Consider the following 14,467-nt stretch of genomic DNA (forward strand, 5'->3'; position numbering starts at 1 on the left):
CGTTGAGACCAAAAAGGGTTCCCCCCAGAATTAATGGCAACAAATCAGCGATCATTGGCAATCCATTCAAATGTAATAACATCACCAAGGACAACGTGCCACTAACAAGGCCACGCGTGCGATCTGTTGTAGCATTGAAATACTGCATCCCCAATGTGCTCTGCACAACTGCAAGATCATTTTCACATTTGCAGCAACTGATCTATGACCACTGATTTGGGAACCTACTTGCTTCAGAAGAGGGAACTAGGTGACTGCCAATGTGAATGGGAAAAGCAACTGGAGAAAGCTCATTTAAAGATTGTCATACAGCAGAGTAAGAAAACGTTTGGCACATACTTCCTCGTTTACAGAAGATTAGTGGCAAGCTAAGCCAAAGACATTTCAGCGATAAGAGTATATATTAACAGTCTCATTGTACCGGAAGCAACTCCAAGAACAACTGAAATACAATACAGGACGCTAGAGTAGCATGACAAATGAAAGTTACGACAATTTGATAGTCAGTTGAGACTGTAACCTAAGCACCTGGTGAAACACCTGTAGGATCCTTCGATGAATCAATAAGTGCAGGCGGCAGGAACTGCCACATGGGCAAACCTGGGTAACCTATAAATGGCATGGGCTTAGGCCCAGGAAGTTGGGCCTGAGTAGCAAATGCAGCCTGAAGTGCACCAGCATGAGGTAGAAACCCTCCAGGTATCATCATTGCTTTCATCTGCTGCTCCAGTCTTTCTTTGTCAGCTTTTAGTTTCACCTTTTCCTCCCGCAGTTCATTCTTCTCAGCCTGCAGTAAACATGTATGATGTTTTCAGAATATGTCTCATTACAACAGCATAAAGTCCACAACTACAAATAGCATAACTAGACTTATGCACTGCCTTCTATATTTGGTTTCCCTTAATTATTTGATTCATCAAGTGTGCAGAAATCAATATTTGATATCATTCAAAAAAATAATTTTAAGTACAGACAGATTTGAAAATGGCAAGACCTTAAATTCAACTTAATCTGATAAATTGCCACTCTTTTTAGTGAGATGCCAGAAGGATGGATCTTGAGACAAGGAACATTGTAAATGAAGAAAGATAGATTGAATCGTTATAGAGGTCAAGATGAGCTAAACCAAAACGGAACAGGTCACTGCAAAGTAGTTCGGCCAGGTGATCAGACAAAAGCAGCACCTTCAACTCTTTGATGTTCTCCTCAAGTTGCCCATTTTCAGTTTTTAGCTTGTCTGCTTCACTTCGCAACTGATTCATGAGACGGATAGCATCACACAAAATGGATGCTTTGTCAGTCTTAGGCTTCTTTCCCGGTTCCAGTAAGGCACTCAACTCCACAAACCTGAAAATATTGTCGTAACTCGTAAACCATCTCAATCATGCACGTGTATGTGTTTGTGTGTGTAATTGAGAGATAGAAAAAGAAGGGGAGAGAGAGAGATGACCTGTCATTCAGTTTATCCCTCCGCATCTTCTCCCTGACTGCCTTGGAGCCATGTCCAATGCAAAATTCAGGTCTACCACTGAAATTTAGACAAAGATAACAACACTACATGGTCACTAAGGCTCCATAATAGAGACACACACACATGCACATATATACAAACACAAAAGGCAAGAAAGAGAGAGAGGCTATCACTCAATTAATCAGAAGTTTCAGAAAAATTATTCTGGTCTATCAGCCAAGGTCAGCACAACTGAAAAAAAAAAGATTTTTGCTCAAAAGGTATAAACTCAAATAAAAAGGAGAAAAGCTAAAAAGAAGAAAGAGAGAAAAGATATTACTCAACCAATTAGAAGATTCAGAAAAACAATTTTGGTTTACCAGCAATGACCAGCATCACACCAATGGCAATTTTGCTCAGAAGATCTCAACTCAAGTTGATGGACAAGACTCGATATAGTGCAAGCATGGTGCACAGTTCATAAGTACAGTTACTTCAATAGGAAATGACTACAGAGGTTGATGCTCATAGTAATGAAAAAGATGAATCAATGAAGACTAATCATATGATCTTGCTGATCCCTGTAGCTACATGAAGATGTATTGCTTGTGATATCAAATTCCAGTTTTCATTGTCACCAAGGCTACACACGGATTTACCAGACATATTAAGCAGAATTCCTCCTTTTGTTCCTGACACTGTAGAAGCAAGTAGATGAAGATCCCAAAACCACCTCACAACAAACCACTCAGATTCAAAAAAAGAGGGGGAAGAGAATGAAATATTATATCAATATGAGATTAACAAAAAGAGTACCGTTTCTGTGAGCACAACTTCCCATTGCCATCAGGCTCGTCAAATGAACCACTCATTTCCGCACTATGCAACAGAGTAGGAAACAAAAGTACGAGGTGTTAGAGGAATACTTTATTTCAAAGTTAAAAATGGCAATGAAAAAGGTTTCAGATTATTAATCTCTTTGGTTAAATGGCCATCCAGGTCCCAGATCATCTTGAGATCACAATAAATAAGCCAAAGCACCTCTAGATATTTCACCTTTTAAAAAACATGATTATATCGTTTATTCAAAAGTGTCACCTGTAGAGCAGTAGGTCCGTTGTTCAACACTAAAACACAACTTTTGTATCTAATATAGGAACATATGGTAACATAACCCCAAGCACCATAGAGCACACAACAAACTATAGAAAGTCATGTACCTTCTAATGGGAGCATAACATTAGAGAAATAGAACCAAGAAAAACACCAGAAATTCAAATCTTGCACACTAAACAGTGTCACTTATTGTATATATGCATAAATGAGAAGATGACAGGTAAAAGAGACATTACCCTTGAGAACAGTTCTACTAGTAGCACAGCTACCATAAACTATTTGACCCACATCAGCTAATGCACAAATGCAACCATGTGTAGAGGAGTTTCACAAATGATCTACGATCAAATGCTTTCTTTTATTTCTGTGATATCACTAAAGAACCTCAACCCATACCCTTCTTTGAATAAATAAAAGGATGTAGGATGCTTTCAGCTAGTCTTCCCTTCCGTTCCTTCTTGTCTTCATAATTGCCTTTTTTATCCTACAGATAAAAGAAACAAGTTTTTTCTTGCGGAAATTATTACAATATCGCGCGAAATCATTCACACTCACCGACGAGAATTCAGTAGATAGTTTTCTCAGTATTTCAACTTCTAATGAGGAAGATACAACAGATTATCAAATAGTCATTATAGTTATCCACTCTAATAGCAGCAGAAAAATCCACAGTACTTTTACTCCCACAACTAAGCAACTGAACATTGTTTTGTATACAGCCCATTATAAAGCTTTTTCAGAGTGGAAGGGCCAGCAAGGACTAAAAACTCTCCATTCAGGATCATTTTTTGGAAAGGGTTTCATGTCCTCCATCAATACCCCTTTATGTATATAGAAGGATCCACTGTCAATACTGGTTTTCTTTCTGCATGGGGACGTGGAAAGATCACAGAGAAGCAAGTTCTTTCCAGACGTTCCAGACAACGTACGGACATAGGCTCTGCAGCCTTGTCAACTCGAATTGAGCGGTCTGCCGCCTTTTCATCTCATGAGCCATATATTTGACCATGTTTGAACAATAAGAAAGAAATGAATAACAAATTATTGCATCCTTATCCTTCAGTGATTTTCACAAAGAAAAAAAAAGGACCACTCAATCTAAGATTTGTACCACACAGAAAGTACCGCATCCCTCAAACTTCCCTCCACAACCCCAACCTGTGTTTACGACATATCACATTTCGATTCCCAAACTCTGTCTTCAATTCGAGAATTACTAAAAAAACGCCCAAAGACATGTCTTTTGTCCTCATTGATTTTAACTAATTAAAAAACTGAAAACTCCAGAATAAAAGCAATTTCAGGGGAAATCCTGAATGCAGTCAATATCCAGAAAGGATTGGGAAACTGATTCATGATACATAACAAAAAACCAGGTTATCCCCATTCATCGAAGAGGTGAGGGTGCAGAGAGAGAGAGGGAGGGGGAGATAGGCTATTCAATTTTGGCAGAAAAAAGGAAGGGAAGGAGAATTAGCGGACCAGAGGCGACACACCTGATCTCTGGAACCTCACCGACCGGAGGGTAGAACCCGGACGCCGCCGTTGCCCCGGTCGCCGGAAAATCCCCCCCAAAATCCCCCACATCGTCCATATCTATGAGCCCGTACTCGGGGAGCCACACGGAGTTGTCCCCGGACGTCATCTTACGGACCGGGAAACCTCCCCAAAATCACCCCCGAAGGAAGATTCCCTCGCCGGAATGCTCACCGCATGCGGCGTCCACGGCGAAAACGCAGCTACCCGGGAAAGATGAAAATGAAAGAAAAAAATGGAATTAAAAACAGAGAAAAAAGGAGGAGCATTATATAAGGGGCGGGCTGTGCCCACTCATCGTCCTTCTCTTTGGAGAAAAAAAAATGGAAAACTCCAAGTGGAATTTAACTATCTTTCTCGTTAGTACTTCTTCTTTTTATTTACTAAGGTTTTCCCTCGAGTGGTCAATAAAAATACACCTCAGCCAGAAAAGGCCAAAAAGAAGAAGAAGGGAATTTTCGTATTAATATATAAATTTTCTATTCAGGCCTTTAAGTTTTTTATGAACATGTGAAACTTTTGCCAAAAGCAAAAAGGGCATTATGTTGTTTCACATGCGATGTAATTATAAAAGAATTTAAGTGAAAAATCATAATAAGCATCTTAATGGGTTGATGATTTTAATTAGAGGTCATTTGAATTTGAAAGAGAATGTAGTACCATAATATATTGGATATGCCAAAAGGATATTCAAATGAGGCATTTAATCTAACATGGTTATGAATTAATAGTTCATAAAAAAACCCAAAGTTTCAAAAATGCGAAACCTAAAGTTATGTGCCTACAGCTTAGCGATATGTTTGACGTCCTCTCAACGTTTAAGATTCGGATTTGGCATTTTACACTTCCAATAGAAAGAATATTTCATCTTCAACTCAAAACAAAGTTGAAACTCACACTCAACCCTTACTTTTTTTAACATTAAAAAACGGGTAAATTCTAAATTTATGGGGCTTTTTTGTTTGTCTGGTGAAAAAAAGTGTGTTTGAATTGAAAAAATAATTCTAATAAAATTGATGGCTGGCATGGAAGAACATCCCGTTTTTTCAGGGAGTTACTGTCGATGGATTCCCTGAAAAGGGAGGGGAATGAGAAAAAAAAAAAATCAGGGAGACAGAGGCACTATGGGTGATCGATATATAACGACGATTTCTTGACGCGGGATTCTTTGTCTTGGCCAGCTAACTTTATGCCGAAATTGACATGAGAGGTGCGCAAGCCAAATGAGGGAAAAGTAAATGTCTTTCCTTACCTACATAGAGCATTATGCCAAACGGGTCGGTCCAGTGTCGGACTGCATGTTGGTTTCGGATTAATCGAACCCTGGTCTGACTAGCTTGAGATCCAAGTTTTACATGTGAACGGATCGGGTTTCAAGCTCAGGTTTGGAGCCAGATACACTGCTTTCTACAAAACTTGGATCCAGTTACCAACTGCTATCGTTACCAAGACCGTCTAAAATGATGCATTGGTAAACCCAATACACAAACTCTCTCCCTCTCTCTTTTCTTGGTGCTGGTGCTTATTTGGGAGGAGCGCAACAACTGAGTCTTTAGGAGCACCTTCTCATAGTCGGAGTCTATAGCAGATCTTATGCATGGAGATGTCCATTTTGTTATTCACCTATGGCACCATTCTTTGTCTAATGTTGGATGACTCTGCTGCTCCATGTGTCCACTTTCTCTCCATCCCTCTTATTATGTTTTATTGTGTTGTTAACTTGTATATTTTGTTCTTCTGATTTGTTTTTGCGGTTTGTTCTTGTAATTAAGGGACTTCTTGTCCCCAAATTTTGTTATATATTTCCATTTTACCGGTTCTCCCTCTCCTCTCTCTCTCTCTCTCTTTCTATGTAATAAAACATGCTTTCTTTTATACATGCCATTTATGTGTGTTTGCGTGCAGTCTCGATCATACGAATAACGAGTCAACTATCATTTGTAGCCCAATCAGCATTCAATTGCACGAGTTGGCATTAAGTGAGCAAAGCAAAAGGGTTTCGGTGAAGGGGAAGAAACAGAAAGATTTGACAGACAAGGAGGCAGAACCTTCTCATGGCGACTGTGAGGACCATCCATGGAACCCCGGCGTTCAATGTAAGTACTCACCCGTCAGTACCAAGTGTTGAATTTTTGATGCAATAAATGTCGACACTATGTGTATTATATCTTTGGTGTTGACATTATGTTCTCTCTCTCTCTCTCTCTTCTTGTCCCCAAATTTTGATATAGATTCCCATTTTATCGGCTCTCTCTCTCTATGTGTGCGCATTTGTTATGTTATTATATCATGGTAACCAAATAGGTAGCATGTCTTGCCATTAAACTAATTGATTATAGGAATTCAAATTTAAGTAGGTTACTTGGTCCAAACTTATTCATGCATCCCCAATAATCGGAAAAGACTCAATTAACTGGCTTGGCGTAAGATTTTAAGGCATGTTTGAGATAAGATCTCATTCAATCGTAATATTCGTGGCTGGAAAACAGATGTAGAAGTAGACACATACTCTAAATCTGAACGAGGGCGACAATCATTTAATTATTTGTACAATGAGTTGATAAGATATGCTATATATGCATTTCTGTGGTGAATGAGCTCCTGTTATATAAGTAGTTTGATTTGTAAATGCACACAGTGAAGAAAATAGAGGCGATATCAGTAAGGAAACTCTTGATCAAGAAAGAAAGGAGGAACACAGAGGAAGTCAGCCTTACAATGCCAAAGAGGAAAACAGAGGAGTGAATGAAGAAACTCCAGCCAGTCGTGACAATGAAAACAGTAACGGCTGTAATCACTATAATGCCAACAAGGAAACACCAGCCCATCATGACGCTGGAGACAGTAACGATTGTAATCGTTACCATGAAAAGAAGGAAACATTGTCATCTGGCCAACCGTGTGAAGAAAGAAATACAAAGACAATGGCTGGCCAGGCAGCTGTCAAACAGAGAGACACAACTCAACAAAGAAATAACAACTGTAAATCAGATACAGTTTCCTTCTGTAAAGATCGATATAGATCTTGTAATTCAGGAAATAATGATGCTTGTAATTATATTATAAATAGAAGAAAGAACCAGGCATATCGACACTAAGAACGATAGCTGCCCTTGTGGATGTAGGTGTGATTTTACACCGAACCACGTTATATCAGGCGTTAGTCCCTTAAATCTCTGTTTTTCTTTATGGTATCAGAGCAGGACAACCCTATGGCGCAGAGCAATTCTTCCTCAAGCATGGCGTCAGCTCCAAGCAAATACCCTTACCCATACAATCTGAACGTTGCCAACTTTGTGTCGATCAAGCTCAATCAAGGAAATTTTCTGCTTTGGCAAACACAGATGATGGGGCTCATCGAGAGCCAAGATATGACTGGTTTCCTAGACGGAGAATACCAGCCGCCCGCACAGTTCCTCACTGCCTCTGCTGAAAATACAGTCACAGGACTGAATCCCGACTATCTTGCTTGGCGAAAGTCGGATCGTCTTCTTAAAGGATGGATCACTGGGACTCTTGCGGAGGAAATCCTAGGCATTATCATCGGACAACAAACTGCCATGGAGGTATGGACCACTCTAACTCAGCATTTCGCTAATAAATCTAAGGAGCGAGAAATGTTTCTTATGCAAAAACTTCAAATGCATAAGAAAGGGAGCTCGTCCATTGATGAATATGTTCGCAGCTTCAAGAAAATTTTCGATGAGCTCGCTGCTATTGGAAAGCCTATTACAGACGAAACTAAAGTCTTTTGGCTCCTCACTGGCCTCGGAAAAGATTATGAATCTTTTCGAACAACCTTATTGACAACCATGCTGAAACCACCAGCACCCTCATATCTTGAGGTAGTTGCTCTTCTTCAAAATCATGAAACTATGAGGACGTTAGAAGAAGATTCTTCTAGCACTCACGTTGCTTTTTTCAGCCACCGTCAACCTAATCAAAGGTACAAGGGAAGCAAAAATCAAACCTTCAATTCTAAAGGACGTGGGTTTGTGCAAGCTAGCCAAAGTGGTTCATGGAACTCAGCCAACAAAAACAAAGATGGCAATATGAACCGATCAGCTCCAGAAAAAGGCATAATATGCCAAATATGCAGCAAAAGAAATCACACGGCTCTCAACTGCTGGCATAGGTTCAATCAAGTGTTTCAGTCACAGAAGGCCCCACAAGCTTTAACCATCACGAAAGCATCTGAAAATCAAGATCAACAATGGTTTCCTGACACCGGTGCATCGGCTCATGTGACGTCTAACGCAGGTATACTCAGTTCTCTATCTAAATATTATGGGACAGATAAAATTATGGTTGGAAATGGAGAAAAATTGGATATTACTCATATAGGGCAGGCTACTATAGCTAATGGGCAACAAAAACTGGTTCTTGATAATGTTTTAGTCGTCCCCAAGATCAAGAAAAACCTTATCTCTGTCAGTCAGTTAACGTCCGATCTTCCTTATGTTTTTGAATTTTCAACTAATGAATTTGCTGTGAAGGAAAAGATGACCAACAAAGTGATAATTACGGGGAAGAGGCATGAAGATCTTTATGTGGTTGAAAATAAGAGAGAAGGCAGCGACCGGATCCATGACGTTCATTTCTCTACAAGATTTCAAGCAGCAACTAAAGAAGTTTGGCACCAATGTCTAGGTCACGTTCATCGTGAGGTAGTAAATTTTCTTGCAAATAAAAAGGCCATTCGTGTGACAGGCCATAGTTCTTTAAACAGCATATGTTCTAGTTGTCAAATGGCAAAAATGTGTCGTCTTCCTTTCTTACCAGTGGATGAGCATTGTGAAAAATTTCTTGATAAAGTTCATTGTGATTTATGGGGACCAGCCCCTGTTATTTCAGTTGCTAAATTTCGATTCTATGCTGTTTTCATTGATGAAGCCACCCGGTTCACTTGGTTCTATCCCTTGCGTTACAAATCTGAGTTATACCAAGTGTTTACGATTTTCCATAAATATGTTGAAAATCAGTTTGATACAAAAATTAAGACATTTCAAAGTGATGAAGGAGGTGAATTCAATAGTCTCAAACTTGCAGCGTATTTACAAGAACATGGTATACATCATCACAAAGCTTGTCCTAAAACGCCACCCCAAAATGGAATGGCAGAACGGCGTCACAGGACCATTGTCGAACTCGGTTTGGCAATGAAGTTCAATGCTAATATACCAGCTCGATATTGGGTTGAAACATTTTCCACTGCAGTTTGGCTTATTAATAGACTACCCACTCCTACATTAAAGATGAAATCTCCTTTTGAATTGGTTTTTGGAAAAAGTCCGTCTTACTCTTGCTTGCGGACATTTGGGACTAGATGTTTTCCATATCTCAGAGATTACGCTCTCAACAAACTTGAACCAAGATCCTTACCTTGTGTATTTTTGGGTTATAGTAATACACATAAGGGATACAAGTGTTTATATCCACCTACGGGGAAAATATATATTTCCCGACATGTTGTCTTTGATGAAAGTATCTTCCCTTATAAACAGCCTGGAGCACTCTTTTCTTCTACATCAACCAGCAACAGTGGGGCGACTTACAGTGATTGGATTGCATTAGATCAATGTTCAGATGGTAACAATGATAATTCATATCAAGTGGTTGATCATCATCTCTTGCATGATGGTTCACCAGACACTGCTTTTGTCCAAGAGCCGCCTAGCAGACACGACAATGTTTCAGCACAAGAGACACATGATATAGGTGCAAATGATCTACTCTCACCAAACAATGAGGCTGAAAGTCAACCGCCTACAGGACAACGGCCGTTCCAAGGAACCTCCAATATTCATTCAATGGTAACTCGGGCTAAGGTTGGTACCTTAAAACCAAACCCTAAGTATTTTTTGGCCTTAACGGTACCACTTGAACCCAAAACTGTTAAGCAGGCCTTGAAAGATCCAGGTTGGGTCGCTGCTATGAAAGAAGAGTTACGTGCCTTGGACCAATGCCACACTTGGACGTTGGTACCTCGCCAATCAGGTATGAACGTTGTTTCAACCCGATGGGTCTTTAAAACCAAACTCAAAAGTGATGGAACGGTTGAGCGACTCAAAGCTAGACTGGTTGCGCGCGGGTTCAACCAAGTGCCTGGCATTGACTTTCTAGAAACCTTCTCTCCTGTTATAAAGCCAGCAACTATTAGAATTGTGCTTACTATAGCTCTTTCTCACAACTGGGATATTCGACAAATGGATGTCAAAAATGCCTTCTTGCATGGTGATTTGGATCAAACTGTATTTATTGAACAACCACCAGGATTTCTTGATGATCAAAAACCAAATTATGTGTGCCAGTTACACAAAGCTCTCTATGGTTTACGTCAAGCTCCCAGAGCATGGTACGATCGGTTTGGAACTTATCTTCTCTCAAAATGTTTCTTCTCCAGCATCTCTGATTCCTCGCTATTTATCTATAAAGAAGGTTGTGGTGTCATACTTTTATTATTGTACGTCGACGATATCATATTCACTGGCAGCAACCCTATGCTACTTGAAGACTTCATTCGAGATATTAGCAAGGAGTTTTCTATGAAGGATCTTGGTTATCTTCATCACTTCCTTGGCATAGAAGTGATCAAATTTTCTGGAGGGCTCTTCCTCAATCAAAAGCGATATGCCTATAGCCTGCTGGAAAGAGCAAATATGACATCGTGCAAACCGGCCGTCACTCCCTTGGTTCAAAATTACAAAAATCTGGTTGATGACATACCTTTTTCCGATCCGACACTCTTTCGAAGCTTGGTGGGAGGCCTCCAATACCTCACGTTCACGCGGCCTGACATCTCCTTCGCTGTGAACTTTATCAGCCAATACATGCAATCACTCATGGTCAGTCACTTTCAACTACTTAAAAGACTCATTCGCTATGTTAGTGGTTCCATTGATATCGGATGTCATATACATTCGCAAACGCAACTCCAACTTCATGCCTTTTCTGACTCTGACTGGGCGGGATGCCAGGCAACACGTCGCTCAACTACTGGTTTTGTTACGTTTATTGGCACTAATCCTATTTCATGGACAGCAAAGAAGCAACCTACGCCAGATCTACCACCGAGGCTGAGTACCGATCAATGGCATCTGCTGCTGCCGAATTAACCTGGATTACATATATCCTCAAAGACATCGGACTCTATCTCCCAGAACCACCGGTCCTCTACTGTGACAACATGTCTGCACTTCAAGTCTCTATCAAACCGGTTTTTCACTCTCGCATGAAGCATGTCGAATTGGATTATCATTTTCTAAGGGAAAAGGTTGCACTCGGTCTTCTTACGACTCAATTTGTTCCAACGACCCAACAGGTGGCCGACATTTTCACCAAGGCTCTCTCTCGAACCACTTTTGAATTTTTAAGAGCCAAACTAGCGCTTTCCATACTGCCGCCTAGTTTGAGGGAGGCTGAAGAAAATAGAGGCGATATCAGTAAGGAAACTCTTGATCAAGAAAGAAAGGAGGAACACAGAGGAAGTCAGCCTTACAATGCCAAAGAGGAAAACAGAGGAGTGAATGAAGAAACTCCAGCCAGCCGTGACAATGAAAACAGTAACGGCTGTAATCACTATAATGCCAACAAGGAAACACCAGCCCATCATGACGCTGGAGACAGTAACGATTGTAATCGTTACCATGAAAAGAAGGAAACATTGTCATCTGGCCAACCGTGTGAAGAAAGAAATACAAAGACAATGGCTGGCCAGGCAGCTGTCAAACAGAGAGACACAACTCAACAAAGAAATAACAACTGTAAATCAGATACAGTTTCCTTCTGTAAAGATCGATATAGATCTTGTAATTCAGGAAATAATGATGCTTGTAATTATATTATAAATAGAAGAAAGAACCAGGCATATCGACACTAAGAACGATAGCTGCCCTTGTGGATGTAGGTGTGATTTTACACCGAACCACGTTATATCAGGCGTTAGTCCCTTAAATCTCTGTTTTTCTTTACACAGTTATGTCTAAATTTATGGACCTTACAGCTAAAGCTGATGCACGATGCCCCCTCTTGTCAGGTCAAACCATTTTTCATCATCATGTTTGGAGGGAGATATCTTGAAGCCCCTCCCTCTTCATCCTTCTTTGATGATTTAGTGAACTTACAGTTACTCCTTTAACTCCTTCCAACTCTGAATAACACATCTCATAATTTGCCAATCAAACTCAGGTACTTAGAATACGAACATGGGTTACCTTTGATTACCTTGGATCTTAGATGTGAGATGATTTTTATATATTCAAAGAGACGACGAGGGGTCTTAACATCTGCCCCTTAGGATATTTGATAAAGGTTTGAATTTTTTGTTTTAATGTTTTCTGTATCTTTTGCTCTTTCGTTGGCGACGATCATTATCTGCTAGCTAGTATCACAATGGCGAGTGGCGGAGCTAGAAAAATTTTCTGGAGGAACACTCCATATTTCTATATCCAAAAGGGCACTATACATATAATAGAACAATATTTGAAAATGTTTATATAAAAATAAGAATCATTGAGGTGGCTCTGCATCTGACCATGGCCATCCAACTTCTCCCATCCGTAACTTAACTACTGGCGCTGGCGGAGGGTTTCCCTGTCATACCTTCGGCAAACGTGGACGAGAGCCTCTCCAGCCACTAACCTATGTCACCAGGGTGCGGCAACCCTGCTGACGCACCCGTTAAGTGGGTACTGGTACGGGTGCGACCTAGATTCGCACCCAACCCGCACCCTATTGATTTCAGTTTTTTTAGTTTTTTATGTCAAATTTGATATTATTAATATATTATAATAATAAATTAATAATAATAATAAATACCATTGTCGCACCGCCGTAATTTTTTGAGAAGTATCGCACCGGCACCTGTCACCCGCACCCCGCATTTTGGTGACATAGCCACTAACAAAATAATAAAAAAAATTAATTACCAAAATTAAGATATCGTTTTTAATAGAAAAAAACGCACATAAAAACATTAATTACCAAAATTAATATATCAGTTTTTTTACTAAACAACGCAGGGTCTCTCTCTTCCCTTGCTTCTCATCAGATCCATGAAGTAATCAAACATCTCCTTAGGTTTGCTAAGAGCGTAGATTTATCGGCCGATCCAACCCTCAATCTAAATCCATTGTCACTTATCCATTAACAATTAGGAGCACATGTATTCTACAAACAATATAATATTCTTCTCATTAAATGCACTCTCAAAGGTGTAAGAATTTAGTTCAGCCTATTTATGTGACATTTCAAGGCAGGCGCATTTTTTTCCCTTGTATGCAACTTAACCAAATACCAATGTTGCGCGTCAGTATACGATCTTGTGAGAAATTGAAACAAAGAAATAAAAAATCATGTTTTGAATCTTCACCAGACACCAGCTAATTAAAGTGATCATCGAGAATTATACCCGGTTTTAGTTTGCTTTGGGTCTGGGTGGACCTAGTGGCAGAACCAAAAAAATTATTTGGAAGGGCAGGGCACCTACTTAGAAACATTTTATATGTACTAAATTTACCAATGTAAAAATAAAAGAGTTTTCAAGAGCTGGTGTGGGCAACTGCCCGCACCAGCCCATGTGTGGCCACGCCACTGGGTGGACCTATAGTATATCGTTCAACTCGGATATCGTACTTGCTACCATTTACAACCTAGAAAACACAGGGTTTAAACCTCGGACCCCTTGAGTGTGTGCTCACTTGCAACCTAGTTGCACTACGCTTGTTAAGGCATCTAAAGTCCATGTTTTGTGCTTGAACAAATAGAAGGTCTCCCCACTTATCTAAATTTGTGGATTTCAAATCCGATAACTCCGAACGTGAGGTCTCAAATGTGAAGGAGTCGGGATCTTTACCTTACAAGTTTGAAAGAAGTGTAACAGCTCTTTGGCTACTGCAGGCTGCAATGGAGATCAAATGGCTGGTCTGATGCACTTTCAGCACAAAATGCACCAGGGAAAGCAAGTGTTCTTAACCAAGGAGCTTCTATTTCGTGTAACTTTCAACCTATGATATGGTTTCTGTTCGCTTCCTTTCCTCTCATCTTAAGCTGCAAAAGGGCAGCTGAAATGCTTGTTTCACCCCACATTTGATTAGAAATGCAGAGTCTACAATGTTAATTAGTTCCATTGTGATCTTACTGTTTCATTTGTTCTCAAACAAATTTGATCACTTCCATGTTTTTATATTATTATTGATAATTATGTTTTCAAACTAAAAAAAAAAATGAGATTCTTATACATGTGCAACTCCTAGAGAGTGGTTCCTCTGCAAATCGATTGCCATCTACATAAAATTTGAATGAGATTTTAATGGCGCCCAACCAGGAAAGATGAAACCCCCTAGTCCCACTTGTGAACAGGAGGAG

At 39.9% G+C, this 14,467-nt stretch overlaps 1 protein-coding gene across 2 annotated transcripts; it reads right to left on the reverse strand.

Moving 5' to 3' along the window:
* Nucleotides 1–280: 280 nt before the first annotated feature.
* LOC116264769 (transcription factor ILR3-like) lies at nt 281–4,410 on the reverse strand. Of its 2 annotated transcripts, XM_031645150.2 has the most exons (5): nt 4,063–4,406; nt 2,267–2,329; nt 1,451–1,528; nt 1,185–1,347; nt 281–787 (listed from the first exon to the last, which is right to left on the reverse strand). In XM_031645150.2, exons 1-5 carry the CDS (start codon nt 4,209–4,211, stop codon nt 521–523), a joined length of 720 nt encoding a protein of 239 aa, XP_031501010.1. In that variant the 5' UTR covers nt 4,212–4,406; the 3' UTR covers nt 281–520. The 2 variants fall into 2 exon arrangements, with proteins under 2 accessions (XP_031501010.1, XP_031501011.1); XM_031645151.2 differs by lacking the exon at nt 2,267–2,329 and having other exon boundaries at nt 4,063–4,410.
* Between the last annotated feature and the right edge of the window lie 10,057 nt (nt 4,411–14,467).

This window comes from Nymphaea colorata, chromosome 11 (assembly GCF_008831285.2).
Source record: "Nymphaea colorata isolate Beijing-Zhang1983 chromosome 11, ASM883128v2, whole genome shotgun sequence".
NCBI classification, from domain to species: Eukaryota; Viridiplantae; Streptophyta; class Magnoliopsida; order Nymphaeales; family Nymphaeaceae; genus Nymphaea; species Nymphaea colorata.

Bases quoted from the DNA above. Each gene is read 5' to 3' on its own strand.
- LOC116264769 (XM_031645150.2), bottom strand. From the start codon at position 4,211: ATGACGTCCGGGGACAACTCCGTGTGGCTCCCCGAGTACGGGCTCATA. The intron at 2,330-4,062 runs GTGTGTCGCCTC...TCTGTTGCATAG, and splicing joins GGTGAGGTTCCAGAGATCAG to TGCGGAAATGAGTGGTTCAT. The intron at 788-1,184 runs GTGCTGCTTTTG...TGTTTACTGCAG, and splicing joins AGAACATCAAAGAGTTGAAG to GCTGAGAAGAATGAACTGCG.